Here is an 18655-nt window from a genome sequence, read left to right as displayed (position 1 = left end):
CAATTTAAAAACATCTTAGAGAAAAAACAAAAACAAACAAAAATCAACAGAAATATGAGATGTTTTATTTTCCCGGTTTAAAACATCCCAGAACTTCTCTCGCTAAAGGTCACCACTTCCTTTGCGTATGCGGTCGGCTAATGAAAGCACACGGTCTTCTTGGACAGTAGCTGTCCTCCCAGCTGTCCGTGTTCGCGAAGCTTTATTACAAGCGCTGGCTGGGGGGGGGGGGGCGACCGTGCGGTAAGAGATAAAGGGAAGGGTGGCGGGGGGGGACTATCAGAGGAAGTGCACACTATCCATGTCAAACAATTCGTCTACCCGGGAGGAGGTATTATTTCTCCTTGGGGAGTCTGGGCATTGAGGTGAAACTTCAGTGTGTTCTGTTAAGAAAGTAAATGAACTTGGCAGCAAATGTAGAGGTTCAGAAAATACTTACTGTGCCACAGATGACCAGAAAGAGAATGTATTTGTGGATTTCATCAATCACACACACACACACACACACACGTCAAGCAAAATTTGCATTTGACTAGATATTCACTTACTCCTGTGTGTATGTCTGTCCAATAAAACTAATGGAATGCAAACTGTATATTGACACATTAAAGAGACACAGATGAAGAAACTCAATTCCACAGCATCTTGTTCTGGGGCAGAAGTGACTAAATCAATAATAGGATAAAAACATAGACCCCCGAAAGAAAGAAGCTATTTAAATGCAAATTCGGCATATTAAAGATCTATAAGACCTACAGAACAATACAGAGTGAAAGAAACACACTCGTAAATCTGAAGTATATACAAATGTGCCGCACTGGGAGGAGCCTCGCACATCTTGGCGGGGTGAACTGTGTATTCTGGTGAGTCACTTTGCTGTAACACCCGAGTTCCACGGGAATCGCAGACAAAGTGGTCAGTTTCATAATAATTATTCTTATGATAATTATGATTATTAATTATGATGTTAGTTTGCATGATCAGTACAAAATGCAATTTGAACTGATTGTGCGGTTAACTAACATTAATTATGTAAAGAGCGGAGGAAATACTTTAAATATAATCCATTGTCTCATTATTATCTATCATCAAGTTGAAGAATGCATTAATATATATATATATATATATATATATATATATATATATATATATTTTATTTTTAACAAATGTGGGACTTATGGTGAAAGTGTCTCTTGAAGTATTAAAAAAAATAAATTAAAAGACTGTTTATATTAAAAAAAAAAAAAAAAAAAAAGGAAAAAAAAGAGAGAAAAAGACCAATCCCCAAATTTGGGATTTTTGGCGCAAGTCACTAACATCACAGATGTCATTATCATTTTTCAATTTGGCCATTTAATCAATGGTCTGGAAAAGGCATTTCATGTGTCCTTATAGTAATTGTATATGTAGTAGTTGTTCTCCAGGTTGGAATAGTATCTGAAAACCTTGTGGATCCAGTCGGTGTAGAAGGGTACATTAACAAAGATGGCTGGTCGGTTGGCGCGAGCGCAGCCTCTGCCGTGGATGCTGACCCCCAGTATGACCTTACTCTCGCCCTCCTGACACACCAGAGGTCCTCCGTAGTCTCTCTGCAAGACATGCACATCGATAGTTAAGGCTCTGGCTACTGTGGGGCTGATAGAAAGAGAGAAAGTACTGCACTGTCTCAGCGTATCATGCCTTGTATTACGGCCAGTCGGTTGTTGAGAGAATTTCCACGTACTTCATTTTTCAGTTTCTCATGTGTGATGTGTGTTGAAACATCTGTACTCACTTCTTCTGCAGAGTTTAAATGGCTGGAATGAATTTATGCAAATTTTCAGTTTTCTGCCACGTCACACAGCATGGGAAAGAACAAAACCGAGAGCGTTCCATGAACTCTTAGAGAACTGAACCAACTCCTGAGGGTTGCGTCTTTTAAAGTGCAGGAACCACGTGGACACCTTCCGTCTCTTGGGATCGATAACGAACATGGGATCCAGCAGTGACGATGTATGTCAACGACTCGCCCTTGGCAGAGTTGCAATGAAAGTCCCCAAATGGGCTGTGTCCACAAGAACCAGGGTTACAACTGTTCAAGCAGTAGTATTTTCTACAGCTGAACTTTTGAGAAAACAAGAAGAACATGGACTTCTTTGAATTGCGGAGTTGGAGGACAGTTTTAAGGACAAGATGGACTGCGATGAAAAGAAACAGATGTTGGATCAGGCCACAACTATTATTGTAAGCACAAATGATGAGACCGAGGTTACTGAACTCTGGACACGTCACGTAGAGATCGATTCAGTTGGAGAAGCTGAAGGAAAAAGAAGAGGAGCATGCAAAGCAACCAAATGGATAGACTCAGTCGCAGCGACAATGAAGACACCCTTTAAACACGATGGACACAAGTGAAGGACAGATGTTCCAGAGACCATCTATGTGGTTGCCAAGAGTTGGCATCAATTTGAACGCACAACGTCAAAGAAAATCATGTCAGCTGAGTCAGTTCAACCCAGGAGATGGATGGGCTGTTACTGTATATGGAGCAATGAAGGTGTCAAGCTCAGGAGTATAATATCTCAAAATATAAGGTCTCGCGATTGCTAACAGTGCTTTGCCAATAGCTATGGCCAAACCGTTTCAACGGTGACGTGGAAAAGAATGCTTACCTCGCATACCCCCTCATTCTTTATGCCCCCGGCACAAATTTTGGTCTCTGTTATCGAAAGCTTCCTTCCATGGTACTTGTGGCATTTTTCATTGCTGACTATGGGGAGCAGCACTGCCTTCATTACCCCTTCGTGTCCAGTGCCTAAAGAGCAATGGAGGATGGAAGATGAGTTTGGAGTTTGGTGAAGGATTTCTTTGACACATTGAGAAGTGTGAATCCCGTCCAAGGTTGAGGAACACTACCTTTAGTTTCCCCCCATCCGTACACGGTGCAGTTGGTGCCTTCCTTCATGGTACAGCCGGCCACTGGGAGTTGTATCCTTTGCACGTGCTCAGACAGGATTGCAGGTCTGGGTATAACACAGTAAATTGCTGTTTGGTCATCCATACACCCACAGCTGTGGAAAAGGTTATAGTGCAGGAAGGGAGACCTTCTTCCCCCAGGCCACTCACTGGGAGAGCTTCAACAGGGCCAGGTTGGAACCTTCTGGTCCACAGATGACATGGGAGATTCTCAGCTCCTGCTTGGTGGATGTGCTGCCGTCTGAGTCGTTGAGGCGGAGGAAGCCCATCCACGCACTGTACTTAGCCAGATCAGGAACGCTGTGGAAACGGGCACTTCTTGAGCACAGGAAACCTCACATGCCTGAGCTTGTGGACCACAGTGATCTGACTTCCCACAGGGGCAAAGTGTCAGTGCAGCCATACTGGTATATTCCATACTTCACAAACCACAGAATCAAAGAAATGTTTTTTTTCTCTTAAAATGGTTTGCAAACATCTTGCAAAGTTTGAGGCAGCAGCTTGTACTGTATCCGACGACAACAACCTGAAGGTCACTTGAAGGTTAACGGACAGCTGGTGGCGTAGTGGTTAGAACTACTGCCTTTGAATCCAAAGGTTGCAGATTCGATCCCCACCTCCTGCTGTAGTACCTTTGAGTAAGGTACTTACCCAGCATTACTCCAGTAACATTACCTGGCTGTATAAATGGGTAAATTATTGTAAGCTTGTAATAACTGTATCCTGAACATTATAAGTCGCTTCGGAGAAAAGCGTCAGCTAAATGAATAAATGTCGGTCCCGGGTTCATATCCCATCTCTGCTGTAGTCTTCTTGATCAAGGTTTTTACCCTAGATCGACACAGTAAAGTCATCCTAAATAACACTAAGTCGCTTTGGAGAAAAGCATCAGCTAAATGAATAAATAAGGTAAAATGTAAATAGTTTGATCGGTTACAGTTATTTTTCCATGAGAACAGGCGGGGGGCCCCGTGCTGGGAAAATGTTAAAAAATGGCCTTCCTCCAGCACACGGCGAACAGATTCGCTAATCTGAAATGCAGGCGGCTGAAGCGAGCCTGTACAGGGCCCGACGCGAACACAAACTGCTGCAGAAACCTCGCGGTCGTAATTCATGCCTCTGTTGCGCCAAGAACAGAAGCCGAACAGATGCAATATTCAGCTTAAAATGACATTTGTCAATGTTGCCTAAGTAGCTGTCAGGACATTCCACAAACAGGAAGCCGTGTTTTAGGATGCGTGTAACACCATTACCAGGACGAGAAGCACTGCCGGTCCGTCAGCACCCAGTCCTCTCGGATCAGCGAACCGCCGCACCAGTGGTTGTCGCTGGAAATAAAGGGGCAAAAGCTCGGTCAGCTAGCGTTACGTGTCAAACCACCTTCATTCTGCATTTCTTTAATGAACAAGCAAACAAAGGTAACAATGTACTGCCATGTATTGAAACATGTTGAAATTACCCTTTTTTTATGCTAACCATCCAACTGCCTTCTCTCGCTCTGACCTGGTCTCCCCCGATGATCCTTGTTTTTATATGAATAAAACAGGACACCCTTGACGTTTCGCCTTGTGGAGAAAACAAGCCACGTATTAAAACAGAAACTAAAAAATGCTCACGGTAAATGAACGTTCTCTCTTCGGAAGGGTAAATATGCCTTCCTATGGCTTTGTGGGATTTAGCTGGGGTTTTTTTTTTTTTTTTTAAAAAAAAAAAAATCAGTTCAAAAGAATAGCAGCACTAGGCTGATTCAAGGAGCAAGTGCTCATGAAAGGATCGATTTCGGAAAGAATCGATAAAATAAACTCACTTTTTGGTTTGCCAACATCTTGGGACACTTTACCTGGAAGGGAACACAAAAAAAGGAAAAGTGATGGAAAATGTTACCCGGAAATATTCAGACACGCAAAATATGAAATCCTAAGGTTTGGACCCGATCCTTTATTCGGCACAACAGAAAGGTTGCGGAGCAAACCCATGCTCATTAAACAGGGACACGAAGTACTGGAATCCACATGTAAAATAGAAAGCGCACACAATGTGTTGACAAAGCACAAGTTAACGGTGGGCATGGTTTTCATTCGGCGCTTTGCAAAGATGCCCCAGAGTAAAAGGAAAGTCACAAATGAATGTGGATAATTACACTCAACCGCAGAGCTTATATAAACAACAACAATTGCTGGCATTTGCAAAGAGAACCTTCCTCGTTCCCGTTTGATGGATGCGAAGCAGATGGAGATGCCGAGCAGAGTCGAAACGCGAAATCTCCGTGTGTTCGTGCTCTGTAGATAAAGCTTCAAGCGCCGTTATCGCGCGGGGGCATCTTCAGCTTCCAGAAGCTTCCATTTACCTAGCCTCGGCCAGCCTTTGCTGTACTCCATCTCTATGGCCAATTATCTCTTGGTAAACACGGGCTCCTCTGTCAAGTTTTCTCCAAATTCAAGCTCCCGGCCAAATCGTAAAAATTTATGAGGAGATAGATAAAACACACGGTGAGAGTTTTCCATAAACGGTTTCAGCAGGCGTCGAAAAGATTCTGTGCCCATGAGCTAATGGGTCGCTGCCGTAGAGAGAGTCCAAGTAAAACACGGTACAAACGGTAGTCGGGCGAGAGGTGCCGAGGGACGATTCGCACCATGGACCGCGGTCGGAATCACTCACAGGGCTTGATCATGCAGTAATCCCAGGGGAGCGAGGAGCTGTTGGTGTAGCACCAGGGCCCGTGTTTGTCCCCATCCGGGTTCCTGCAGTAATTCCTCTCCAGTCCGGCTGCCGCGGCTGTTGAATTTCGGTCCCAGCTACCACCGACAAAACAAGGCAGTATATTGACATTTACTCATTGAGCTTTTTCCCAAAGTAAATTAAATTGTGAAACTACTTACAATTATTCACTCATATACACATCTGGGTAATTTTACTGGAGCAACTTACATTTACATTTATTCATTTAGCAGACGCTTTTCTCCAAAGCGAAGGGGTAAGTACCTTGCTCAAGGGTACTACAGCTGGAGGTGGGAATCAAACCTGTGACCTTTGGGTGCAAAGGGAACAGCTCTAGCCATTTTGGTACCAGCTATCCTTTGTGTATATATATATATATACACATACACACATACATACATATATGTATATATTTACACACACAATAAATATAATTTTTAATATATATATTTTTATTGCTAACCCACCATGTCAAACTCCTGGTATATGCAAGCTTACTTAGCTATTAATACTACGCTATATAATATTATGTAATGTCATGTTACGTTGCCTTATCTGATGTTATACCATCTAATGTTGCTGTGAGTTATGGTTCCTTGCTTTTTCACACAGCATTTAACCTTTAACAGACTGCAAAAAGGGTACTGTGTGGATGATCCACTCTGTGAAGGCACCAGGTTAAAGTTTTAGACCATTGGATCATCTGCAGATCATCCATGTTGTTATGATTAAGCTCTGAGAGTGGAAAGATAAAAGTACGAGAGTTTATGAAATATGGCGGTCCATTTATTTGAAAATTTCATCTGGTCAGCACACCTTTTTGCATGGTCCTCCCAATGCCCACACTGAACGCCTGATCGAGTCTTGGACAGTTGACCCCTGTATTTTTGACCATTGTCCTCGTAACAGTCTGGGAAAAAAAATACAATATAAACTTATTCCAGTGAAACCAACATCGATTTTGAGAGACAAAACAGATCACATTCACATTATGAAGAAGTTTATTAAATTAAGTTATGCATATTCATTGTTTCTTAAAATAAGCATGGTAAAAAATGGGATTCATCTGTGGTTGGGTCAGGATCTCTTTTTTTAAAGGGAAAACTGATTAGCGGTTTCCGAAATCAGAAACAAATGAAATTCTTGCTTTCAGAATGCTGTCTGGGTTTCCCTGGAGACAGCGAAGAACTGCAGTTCTGCGACCGAAAACCTCAGACACACATTATGAGTAAGTGGTGAGGGTTCTTCTCAAGAGGACCTTTGAAAGCTCCCTTGTAAAGCAGAGCACATCTTCACAGCTGTATTTCAGAAAGGCTGCAATCAATCCTGGCAGAACTTCTCTAAATATTGAGAAATATTTTTATAGAGTCACAATTTCTAATGGTCGAAGCCACAAAGGCAGAAGGACAAAGGGGAAGGAGAATACAGCCAGTGAAGAGCAGTGCTTGTCTCAGGATGGAGTAAACATCATCTCTTCTTGTAGATGGAAGAGTCCTACCTTCAGTGCTGACCGTCTCAGTGCCACATCTGGGGATGTTGGTGCAGAAGGCCCATCGCACGTTGGGGTCCATGGTGAAGCACCATGGGAGATCTGCCCCGTTGGGGTTCCTGCAGAAGTTCTCCCTCAGATCTCTGGTAGACACACAAGTAAACCCAGTTCAACCAGTAGATGTTCAACAGCACTTCCATCTTTTATAAGGTTTCAACCAACCAAAGATGGGAAAACCCATCCACTGGGATCCCGAAGAAGACATGTGGTCAGAAGTTTCAATGTTCAAGTCGTTGGGCGGTGGTAGAACGCTTACTTGCACTTGTAGTTCTGCGGGCTGTAGGAGTGGTTGTGGGGAAACTGGGAGTCCCAGCGCTGGCACTTGATCCCGCTTGGGGTCACATCCACCGTCCCACGGTACTTCTCGCCCTGGCTGTGGAAGCATTTTGTCGTCACGCCCACATCGGTCTCCGTATCCACTTCTGTGGGTAGAAGAGGACGCAAAAAAGAGCATATGTCTAAAAATCACTAAGCTGGCAATGGGGGGAGGGGTCCCCTGGGACTCAAACCAGCTGTCGCCATGACAGAGATCCACATCTCCTCAAATTAAACCTTTAGTCACACCGTGAAATGAACCGTGCTTACTTTAGAAATTAAAGGATCGCCCCCAGCTACGAAGGATGTGGGTGGAGGTGAAGAAACAAATGGATTTGATGGTGATGTTTAAAATAGCAGTGTGAAAACCGCTGCACCCCTCTGAACGATCTTTGCTCCCTGAACCGCATTCCTTACTTGGAGCCTCGGAAGGAGGGGTCGAAAGATGGAAAAACTGTAAATCCCACTCTGACTCACCACAGGCTGTGATGTTGCAGTACTCCCAGGGAGTGTTGGGGTCCAGCGTGTAGCACCAGGGACGCAGGCGGTTGTCAGGGTTGCGGCAGAAGTTGTCGTTCAGGCCTTTGTCGGGGTATCTGCGAGGGAAGAGAGCCGCACAGTCTAGCTCTGAGCACGAGGATAGGCTGATTCTTGTCAAGATGAAGTCACCCCACGTGGCCCCAGCGCTCCCTAAATCACCCGGATCCATAAAAGCACGGCTGAGAAATAGGCCACCTGATCTAAACAGAGTGATGAGAATAAGAGCCTGAGAAGTCCTGGGGGGGGGGGGGGGGGGGGGGCTCAGAGAAAACACCCCCAATTCGCGCTCTTTGGTGACCTTCTCTCAAAATGTTAATGTGTTCACCTTCGCCCAGTTTGACAGTGCATCACCGTAAATTTGTTTCACTGACGACTTGGGGAACTTCCAAATGTCCACGCGAAGCGCTGTGTATTTGTAAACATTTATCTAAAGTCTGAGATCGTTAATTCCTGCATGACTTTCTGATTTGGGGACTATTGACCATTAGTTCAGTGTACAGAGTATCTACATTTGCAACTAAACCTTCCTATGTAATTAATTTTATCAACGTATGAAGAAATTATTAATAGAAGTACAAATTAAATCACATTATAGCTGAAGTATTATCTTCTCTCATAGGTTAATTTTCTCGAAAATTCTTTTTTGCATTAAATATGAAACATAACAGTATGGATAATGAGGTGGGGAGGGATGACGGTCTCACCTTTAAAGTGCCACACAAATATCTGTGCGTATAACTGGCTGGAGTGATACTGTATTTATTGGTCTTATGTGATACCTGACGAACACCTAAATAAAGGTGTTAACAGGCTATTCATGAATTAGGTAAAAACTGATTTTACATAAAGTTAAAATGATATTTTGGTTAACCCAGCTGAATTTCCTTTTATAAATCTATACGTACGTGTGACTATGAAAAGTTCATGAGGTAGACCTTCGTGCCTTCGCTTAATTTCTTAACAAAGCTACACAACACTACATTTGGCCAAAGGCAACCAGACAAAAGTCCAACCTTATAACTCCTGTGAAAGCCAGCCACCATCCAGCTACTTGGTCCTTCAGGGAGAAGTTCTCACACAGACTCTCAAAGAGAAGGTCAGTTGCACCATGCCCGTCTAAGACCACCGCCGATGGACACGCCTATCAGCCGACACTAAATCTTTCACAGCACCCGCAACAAAGTACCAGCAATTTGCTCATTTCAACTCGACACCCAATTCTTGGACAGTCAACGGCTAGTAAATGTCTCTCCTGAGACACATGTTCTCAAGGGTTTCTCGCAGGCCGAAGGTGTTTGAGGCAACGAGTGTCTCAACAGTGAGCGAAACGTGAAGCTCGAAAGCCCAATGTGCAGAGAAACCCTCTAAATCACCCCCTGGATGAAAAATTTTGCCCCAGAATGCGCCCTCTCTGAGATCCCATCATGTCTTGGCACACTCGCATGTACACTACGGCCACTAACGCCTCACAGCAGCACCGTACACTTAAATGATGCCCCTGGCTGAACTAGCAAAGAACATCTGGAGGTGATCAAGGTGGGAAATGTTGCCATCATGCCCCATTTATTCATGCTCCAAAATCACAGTGCAGGGCTTTTGACATCATTTAGCTCTTCTCGCCAGATCTCTGCCCGAATCCTTTGTCGAAGCAGAGTTACGTCCAGCCTCTCTCCATGGGGGACGGCCAACGTTCCCCAACGCAACAATCCAGACACAATACGCATCATCTGTGAATTACGTCTCAAGTCGAGAGCTTATTTTGGAGCACATAAAATGAAATCGTGGTCCATCTCCAGCTGATGTAACCGACCGGTCTGCCAATCAAAAACAGCATCCAAACTGTTGAGGATGAACGAGGGTCTAGCCGTTCCCTACCGTTTCGGGTGGAAAGGGTGCTTGTGCGGCTCCATGAGATCCCAGCGCTGGCACTCCTTTCCTGTCTCGCTGTGGTCCATGGGCCCCCTGTAGCCTTCACCGTTACAAGTCAGACATTCCACTGGGAGGGAGAGAGAAAGCATCTCAGCAATTCTACATTTTACAAAAGTGCTGAAAGTGAAAATAAACACAGGACTACAGTTTAAATCTAATTACAGCTTGAATGAATGAATGAACGAATGAACGAGTTCAGGTTTGCAAGCTTCAGTCACTGAACAGAAAAGTGCGGGCACTTATTTTTTCTGACCGATGTCTTTCGTAGCTTCATGAAGAACGTTTTAGGTTTTTTTGGGGAACGATAAGTCATACGTCCTTAAACGGCAAGGTTTTATTTTAAATCCTTCTTTAAGTAATTATAAATTATTGGGAACATGAAAATACAAAACTTTGCGATGTTGAAAACGGATGTCTAAGATGGCCGCAGCTTATATATGATGAATATGATCATAAGCGCATCACTGCTCTAGATGTAGCGTCTGGCGATAAATAGAAAAGAGAAAAAAGGTAAACGGCAGCTCTTGAACGCACATTTACTGAACAAACATGATGCTGTTTTGATTCCGAACGGACATAATGACCCTCTATTTGTAGCGAAACATGGTCCACTCAATAAATGTTTACCTAGAGCTTTTAACTGGAGGAAAATAAATTGTAACAATAAAAACTATTTATGAACAATTTATTCTGCCTATACAAAGTGACAATAATTTCATTTTCCTAGCTTGCGGAAAACATGCAAAAACATTTAATATTTTCTGCATTCTAGGGAAATCTCAGCTCGACCTCTGAAAGCCAGACAGGATTCCCCCCCCCCACCCCCCTTTTCCCTGCTGATTCTCTGCTGAACACATTAAACCCACAAGCCCAGTGGAATTCAGAAGTATGTTTTCAAACGGCACGTGCCGAGCAAATTTTTTGCCAGGGAACAGGACTCGTAAGGCTGGCTCCAGCGCACCGCTCAGCGAAACCCCTCGCTTTTCGGGCGTTTACCCTCGGAGCACTGCGGGATGCCGCACGACTGGTGCCGGATTTCGGGGTTCATCGTGAAGCACCAGGGGCCCGTGGTCTCGTTGTCGGGATTGCGGCAGTAGTTCTCCTGGAGATCCTTCTTCCTATTTCTCTTTGGCAGGAACCTGGAGTTTAAGAGAAGTGCCGATATCGGATACACATGAAGAGACTCCACTGAAGAGCGAGACATGTTGACCTCAGTCCATGGCTGAAAGACATTAGTGAGGTCATTCCTTAACACCGATAATGGTCTAAAGAAAGATTTTCATTAACATCTGGTCAGACTTAAGACATGACCGGCTTTACAGTGGGGAGATGTCAGTAAATCAAACTTTACTTCAGAGCACAAAATACTTCACTCAAGAGATAAATACGGTTTCATCCCGTATTGTCTTCCCCCTCTTCTTAACGTGTAGCGAGATGCTTTGAATTGCAGGAATTCCCACAAAGGCTGTATGTTAAAGGCTGTGTGGCTGAAAGATTCATCAAGTAAATCCCAGCCCTCTGGACACTTGATAGGGATGTACCCAGCTTGACATGTTTTACGGATACTTTTCCTGCGTCTTCCGAGAAATACCTAAGAAACACGCTCAGAGGTCTCCATCCAGTTCCGCGCTTACTTTTCCAAGTAAGAGGAGGGAACAACATAAGAATAAGCAAGGACAGGCATTTCCGTTTGTCCTTCAGAAGACAGTGTGAAGATTGGCATCATTGCACTTTGTGATTTAAATGAAACATGAAAGGACAGAAAACTAAATGGTTCATTACAAGTAATTAGTCGTATAAAACCAGAAAACATATATTTATATTATTTCAGCAAATGATTCCACAAATGTAAACCAACTGAGTTTACCAAACAACATCGGCAACAGCTCGTCCCGAGGGGGGGGGTCACGGCAAGCCGGAACCTCACCCGGCAACATAGGGCACAAGGCCGAAGCGGGAGGTGATACACCCAGGACGGGAGGCCAGTTGGTCTCAACGCACCCCAAGTAGGACTTGAACCCCATACCCCACACAGTGGGCACCGGCCGAACCCTCCGCACCACCACGCCCCCTTACTGAGTTTACCATTCCAGCCATCCCTCTAAAGGGTTAATAATGTAAATGTGCATTTTTCCAGTGGAAGTGTGGTGGTGCAGCGGGTTTGGCTGGGGCCTGCTCTGTGGTGGGTCTGGGGTTCGAGTTCTGCTTGGGGTGCCTTGTGTTGGACTGGTGTCCAGTCCTGGGTGTGACCCCTCCCCCTCCAGCCTTGCTCCCTGTGTTGCCAGGCTGGGCTTCAGCTTGCCACGACCCCGCTCGGGACAAATGGTTTCAGACAGTATGTGCACACGTGCGCATTTTTCCATTTAAAAGAGCTCCCATTCCTGGCTTAAACAAAGCCAGGTATACCTGTATCCCCTTCCTCTTCTCAACACATTTACAAGAGATCTGCTTCTGTGTTCACACAGCTGCTGGTGTAATGTAATGCAAATGTTTTAAAAAAAAATTAGGAAGGTCATCAGGAATCGTAGATATTTATGCAGCTACTAGTGTGATGAACATCGGTTCATATGGTGTAAAGAAACTAAGTGTAGTTTATAATCGTGCATCTGCATCTACGCCTCTCCTTCTGCTAAAGTAATGCACAAATTGTATTTTCTACGAGATGTACTTCGCTTTAGAGAAAAGCATCTGCTAAATAAATTAATGTAAGCGTAATGTGTTGGGACAACTGCGAGTACCGGAGTAAAACGGACGCACGAAGTGCCAACATTCCTACGGTCCAATCCTGCACCGACATGTTTCACTGCTTTCAACAATAACAACACGATAGGAAAACGATATCAGCGTTGTAACTACGAGTAGGATTACAACATATTACCGCAGTCTTGTGAAGGGAGGGACAAGATTAATGCTTTTATTAAGAGAGCTTCAACAGCTGCACTGGAAAGCACACACGCCATTAGTTGGGTCTATAAATCTTTCGCTTTATAATCTTCACGCTGTTTTTCTTCTTCCCCTATTAATGTCTCGTAGCACACAAGCCGTCTTAAACCTGTCTTCAACCGCTAATGAACTCTGGGCTCTCTTCTACCTCTAGTTTTGTACACGACTCTGCTATCTGTAGGCTAGGGATCCTTCATCATGCCTACATGGTAACCTCTAAATGTAAAGTCTCTGTAGAAACCTCTTCGAAACACTTCGTTGTGGCCGTGCCAAGTAGGACCAGTCCGGCACGTTGGCTTCACCCTCTGCTCCTTTATAATTCTTTCAATGACCCCATCAGGTGTCTTACTCAATCCTCTGTTGAGGGAGGGTATCTCCGAAAGACAAAACGTGGTGGACACACGGTGACATAGGCCAAGGTCTGAATCGGAGGAAAACGAATTTCTGGATTGAACAGTATACATTGAGAGAGACGGTGACAGACAGCGAGAACGTTCGCGTCACACAGTTTCCTCTAACAAGTCAGGGATTTCCCGCCTCGTTTTACCTGAGCTGCGTCAGAACTGCTTTTGAGAGAAGTCACCATTACAAACCTAATTCATTCCCAGAAAGTGGCTATATGGGCGAGAATTCACAAATATAAATGGTAAATTCGTGATGGGAACATTTGCAGACCAAGGGATAGGTGCACTGAGGAAGTGGCTATGTGTGCTCCCGCTATCGATTTACACCGTTTACATTCATCCCAAGGTGACCTCTAATAAAGGCGATAAGCGAGAGAGCATCTTACTTGTGATCATGGGGCATATTGGAATCCCACGCCTGGCACCGGATATTGGTTTTTGTCACAGATGCGGTGCCCTTGTAGTTCCGCCCGGTACCGATGATGCATTTTCTTACATAATCTGCGAACGAAAACCCACGTCAATTCGGACAGTCCAATAAACACAGAGGTATGCTTCAAATCACGATTCTCCACAAACAGACAAAAGAGCGAAAAGGAACTCAACTGCTGTAAAAGTAAATCAGAATGCATTCACTTACACCATATTTGTATGCGCTCAGGGCAGTGACACCAAACTGATCTTTGGATGTCATTTTTTTAAATATTTGAATGGTTTAAACATAGGTATAATTACAATTAACGTAAATAAAGCTGGGGAGACCCAACCGAAAAAGGATTCCTGAGCAACTTCTGTTCTGAGCCTTCTGGAGTCACCAAGAACCTTTTTGGGAAGGAGAGCGGAAATGGACACTTTAAATACTGCTTTCGGTTCAAGTGCAAAGTGCAAATTAAACCGTACCTTTCTTCTCATAAAGGTCATAGTCGAAGTTGTGGTCAGTCCGGATTCCCCGAGTGTGACTGACGAACGAGAGCCAGTGGCATTTCTTGTTCTTCTGGTCGAAGAGGAACGCTCTGGAAGTGCACCGGACAGGCGCTTAGCAGTATCAGCCAGACCAAGCGTGACAAAAATCTACTGTAACCAGTACTCTACATCATTCTAAATGTCAGTGTTGAATGTGTGTGTCGCATACCGGGACCCCCAAATTATAACAAGACCCTAAAATGCTACCAGAAGAAATGAGAGCAAATATGGGTGCCAGCTGGGTGCGTAGCGACTGGATCTGCTGGCTTGCACTCAAAGGACCCATGTTTTAATCCCACCTACCAGGTACTTATCCAGAACTGATAAGTACCTGGTAGGTGGGATTAAAACATGACATAAGCAGAGCTTTCGGAAAAAAACACTGACAGCCACAAGGACAGAAGAGCTCCAGGTGGTGGGAATGAAGCTCTGCTCAGCTGACACCTTTCTCCACTGTCACTTATGTTAGGTTTGCATCATATGCTGCCTGCGGTAATTTAAACGGTGGGGTATTCTTACTCTATCAATTCGGGGTCAGCACACCGATCAAGAGCGCTGCAGCAAGAGCATAAATTCGTTCCAATTCTGGCTGCAAAGTAGGGGTAACTAACCGCTACGCCACCCGCTGGCCTGACCACGTGAACACCGTGAACGGCGTGTCCTGCGGTCTGTTAAAATATGTAGCAAGAGATTTTGGGCCAGACTCCACCGAGCAGACATGCTTCATCTTTATTAACATTATGTCACTGAAGGTGAGAACGATGTGTTCTGATTTTTTCAGCCCATTAACTTTGAAAAGACTCCCCAAGTGCTGATAAAATGTTTTTCATTCAAAGAAAAATAACAAAATTTCATTTCCCATTAACGTGACTAATGGATTTTTTTTCAGGTGTTCACATGCACGAGTTTCGCGCCGAGGTCAACGTGGATATCACGACTTTTTAAAAATATGTGCGCGGAGGAGTTTAGTATTACAGATTGATTGTAAGGATACGAGCCAAACCGGAGGAACACCCAAACGCGCTGTTGTGTCTGCTTTCGGAGCTGCGTGCGGATGCCCTCGTGGTCGCGCACACACCTGCAGGTGAAGGGTATCTTCCTATTGCTGCTGCAGCGGCGGGCGCACTGAGCCACGCTGACGTTGGCGCTCTTGGTCCGGTGGCTCCTGTCCAGCCTGACCAGTCGCACCCCGTCCCGCTTCTGGTAGTCCTGCAGAGAATTCCTCCTGCTTTCTGCAACAAGGAGGGGTCACATGGACATCGCCGTCCTTCTCTCGCTGCTATTCGTGCCACAGCGTAGTACAAATATTTGAGAAAAAATTCTATCACAGTATTGCTATAGGGGGGTGCAGTGGGTTGGCCCGGGTCCTGCTCTCCGGTGGGTCTGGGGTTCGAGTCCCGCTTGGGGTGCCTTGCGACGGACTGGCGTCCCGTCCTGGGTGTGTCCCCTCCCCCTCCAGCCTTGCGCCCTGTGTTGCCGGGTAGGCTCTGGCTCCCCGTGAGCGTATGGGACAAGCGGTTTCAGATGGCGTGTGTGTGAGATGTGTGAGTTTTGCTATATTACACAACAAAGTTTCTCAGAGCTGTTAGTTATGTAAAGTTTTGAGCTGATTATGATTAGTTAAACTTTACTGTGTACAAAAATACCACTAGTTCTTCTGGAGTGTGAGTTTTAGTTTGGTACTTTACAGCCACTGGAGGATCCTAGAAGGCACCAGAACATTCTGGAGAGCATCAGATCGTAAAACGTCCTGGAATATCCGGTGCTTGGAACCCGGTGCCAAATTTCACCAAAATTTGCTCATTTCAAGAATGTGGAATATTTTTCTAGAAACCACCATATAGTACTAGCACCAAAAGTATAATTACTCTAACAAAACTGAAAGTAAAATGCTAAGAAGGTACATAATAAAATTTGTTACATTGCATTATTATTATAATAATATTTTACTCGTATTTAGCTTTTTCCAAGGTGATTCATAATTGTCTACTGCTCTGAACTGGCTGCAGCCATTCACTCCTTTACAGAGCACAGAAATATAACACACACACACACACACACACACACACACACACACACACAACTGGCAATTTTGAGCCATCAGTTCACCTGAAACACATGTCTTTGGTCTTTTCTTCCGGAGGAAACCCACAAGAACACAGGTGGAACACACAAACACCAGCGGATTCAAAGCCACATCCCAATTCTAAGGCCAAGCGATATGAGGCACCGGTGCTACCTGCTGAGCCACCCAGATAGCAGCCTTAATTTGACCTTTATTGTTTAAACACTCGATCGTCCAGCTGAAGCCGGTAGAGCCAAACACACACGTGGAAGGAGTCAGTCACTTCCCTTGTACACATCACTGAGCTGTGGGGGAACGGGGGAACGGGGGAACGGGGGGGGGGGGGTCTGGGGTTGTGACGAGACCTCCCAGGAGTTACGGACACACTTGCACAACACAGTATCTACACCAGGAAAACCCTCTACCCGGTTTGAATTAAATGTGCCACATATAGTTTACACTAATGTATTGTTTTTTTGTCTTTTGAAGTAGCCCTGCTCTCCATACAAAAACAGAGAAATTCCACTCCTAATAAACCCTTATACACATTTTATTATTGCAAGTTTTAAAGAAAAATAAAGAAAAGGGGGATCTTTTTTCTTAGCAGAGGGATGTATTTCTGTGTATTTATGTGCTAAAGAGAGGAAAAAAAAAAAAACATCCCGTTCATCTAATCTAATCTAAATACCAGGGATTCCAAGGTATATTAATGGGCTGTCAGGAAAAGTAATTGTTTTAAGTGGTGGTACAAACACATGTAATTGATACTTTGCCTACACCGCGGTACACCTGGTAGCAATAACAACACGCTCTTCCACCGGTCTTCGTTCGACCCCACGGTCGTGTTTCTTTTCAGATTTTTGTTTTGGGCAGTATGTCACGGTGTGAACCTTTTGCATTTTAAAAAAGATTTTGCAGGTATTTACGTGACAGGACCACAAGTTTCCCAACTTGCTGTATATTACGAGCACAGGAAGTTTATTATGGGATTGATATACGCGCGGCATTTAGTTTACGTGGTCACCTGTATCCTATGGGACTCGAATCTCTGCCAGGGTACAAAAAGAGCTCTTTAGCTGTTGGTTGCATTACTGGTACTGTATCCGACTCTTCCAGAGTACATTAAAAGTTGGCCTCATTGCAGGTGTATTTGAAACCGTATTAATGACAAAGCATTTAAGGCTTAAAAACTACCTCAATTCTGTTATTTTTCTATGTTACCAATGTTATGTATTATATACAACAGACAAAACATTATTTTCCATTCACGTGCACTTTGTCACTCAAGCATCCCTCTCTTTCTGTCTCCTGAGCTCAGGTTCTCTGCTGGGCTGAAGACGCAGGGTGTGCAGCGCTTCGCCCTTCAGACAATTCAAAAAAAAAAAAAAAAAAAACTTTGTATGTTGGTAAATCACTGCTTGCACTTAGAAGTTGAAAATCAGAGCAGTTTTAGTCCCGTTAAACATTTAGCAGGCTATTCTAGGGCAGGTACCTGCCAAAGTGTCACACATCTGCAGTGTGTTTCAGTCGCGCACAGGACCTGGACACATTGACACGTTATACCACCATAAAGTAATATCTGCCATTCTGTTTTATGTCCTGAGATGTATTTTATTTTAATTAAGGAACCGCCACAACACACTGGAGACAAAAGTACCCATCAATACAGCGGCACTGAAATATAGGGCGTTCACACTCTTGTATCACCATCCACATTATCACCATCACCAGTGTTGGGTTCACTGCTGCTCAGCTTTACCGAGAGTCACTCCGTTCCAGAGATTTCCGCTGCTTCTTAGTTTGGTCGAAGACAGGTGGAGTAAACACACTTCAAGCCTGAATTAATTACTAAATGCATCATTTTGAAATAACTGAACGTCACTCATTGGAAGAACTGCCCGCTGGAAATAATGTCGCTCATAATTAAGATGAGCAGTTAGAGGGGAAGTTTGTTTAAAATGCTTTACAGAGCAGTTCAAGAAAAGGACACCCAATACATACATTAAATAAACTATGTGCAACTGCACAAACGGTGCAAATTCCTGGAGTCATGTAGCACTCTGCATATCTGATATCGTGCAGTAACTTAAATGATTGTTGGAACAATGCTTTACAGGTGAGTTCTCTTCCGAGGAGCTGAACCCCATCCCACGATGTGCCCGAAACCCACCTGAGTACAGTATAAGGGCGGTGCAGAGCAGAGCCTTGTAAATCCACATGGCGGTCCCCACAGAAGATGTTGCGATGCGTGCTGGTGCCGAGGTCCATCCGTGG

General features: G+C 44.4%; 1 protein-coding gene across 1 annotated transcript; it reads right to left on the bottom strand.

Annotated features, from left to right (window-relative positions):
• Positions 1–1174: 1174 nt before the first annotated feature.
• LOC108936428 (hepatocyte growth factor-like) lies at positions 1175–18655 on the bottom strand. The gene is made up of 18 exons (XM_018755773.2): positions 18552–18655; positions 15395–15548; positions 14254–14366; positions 13740–13854; positions 11003–11145; positions 9953–10073; positions 8015–8133; positions 7479–7644; positions 7172–7305; positions 6490–6583; positions 5614–5750; positions 4763–4795; positions 4415–4520; positions 4209–4283; positions 3106–3255; positions 2896–3002; positions 2652–2794; positions 1175–1589 (listed from the first exon to the last, which is right to left on the bottom strand). The coding sequence occupies exons 1-18, from the start codon at positions 18598–18600 to the stop codon at positions 1380–1382; spliced, it is 2169 nt and encodes a 722-aa protein (XP_018611289.1). The 5' UTR covers positions 18601–18655; the 3' UTR covers positions 1175–1379.

Source organism: Scleropages formosus, chromosome 24 (genome assembly GCF_900964775.1).
Source record: "Scleropages formosus chromosome 24, fSclFor1.1, whole genome shotgun sequence".
Classification (NCBI taxonomy): domain Eukaryota; kingdom Metazoa; phylum Chordata; class Actinopteri; order Osteoglossiformes; family Osteoglossidae; genus Scleropages; species Scleropages formosus.
Note: the sequence above shows the minus strand (reverse complement) of the source record. Positions and strands in the feature narration are given on the sequence as shown.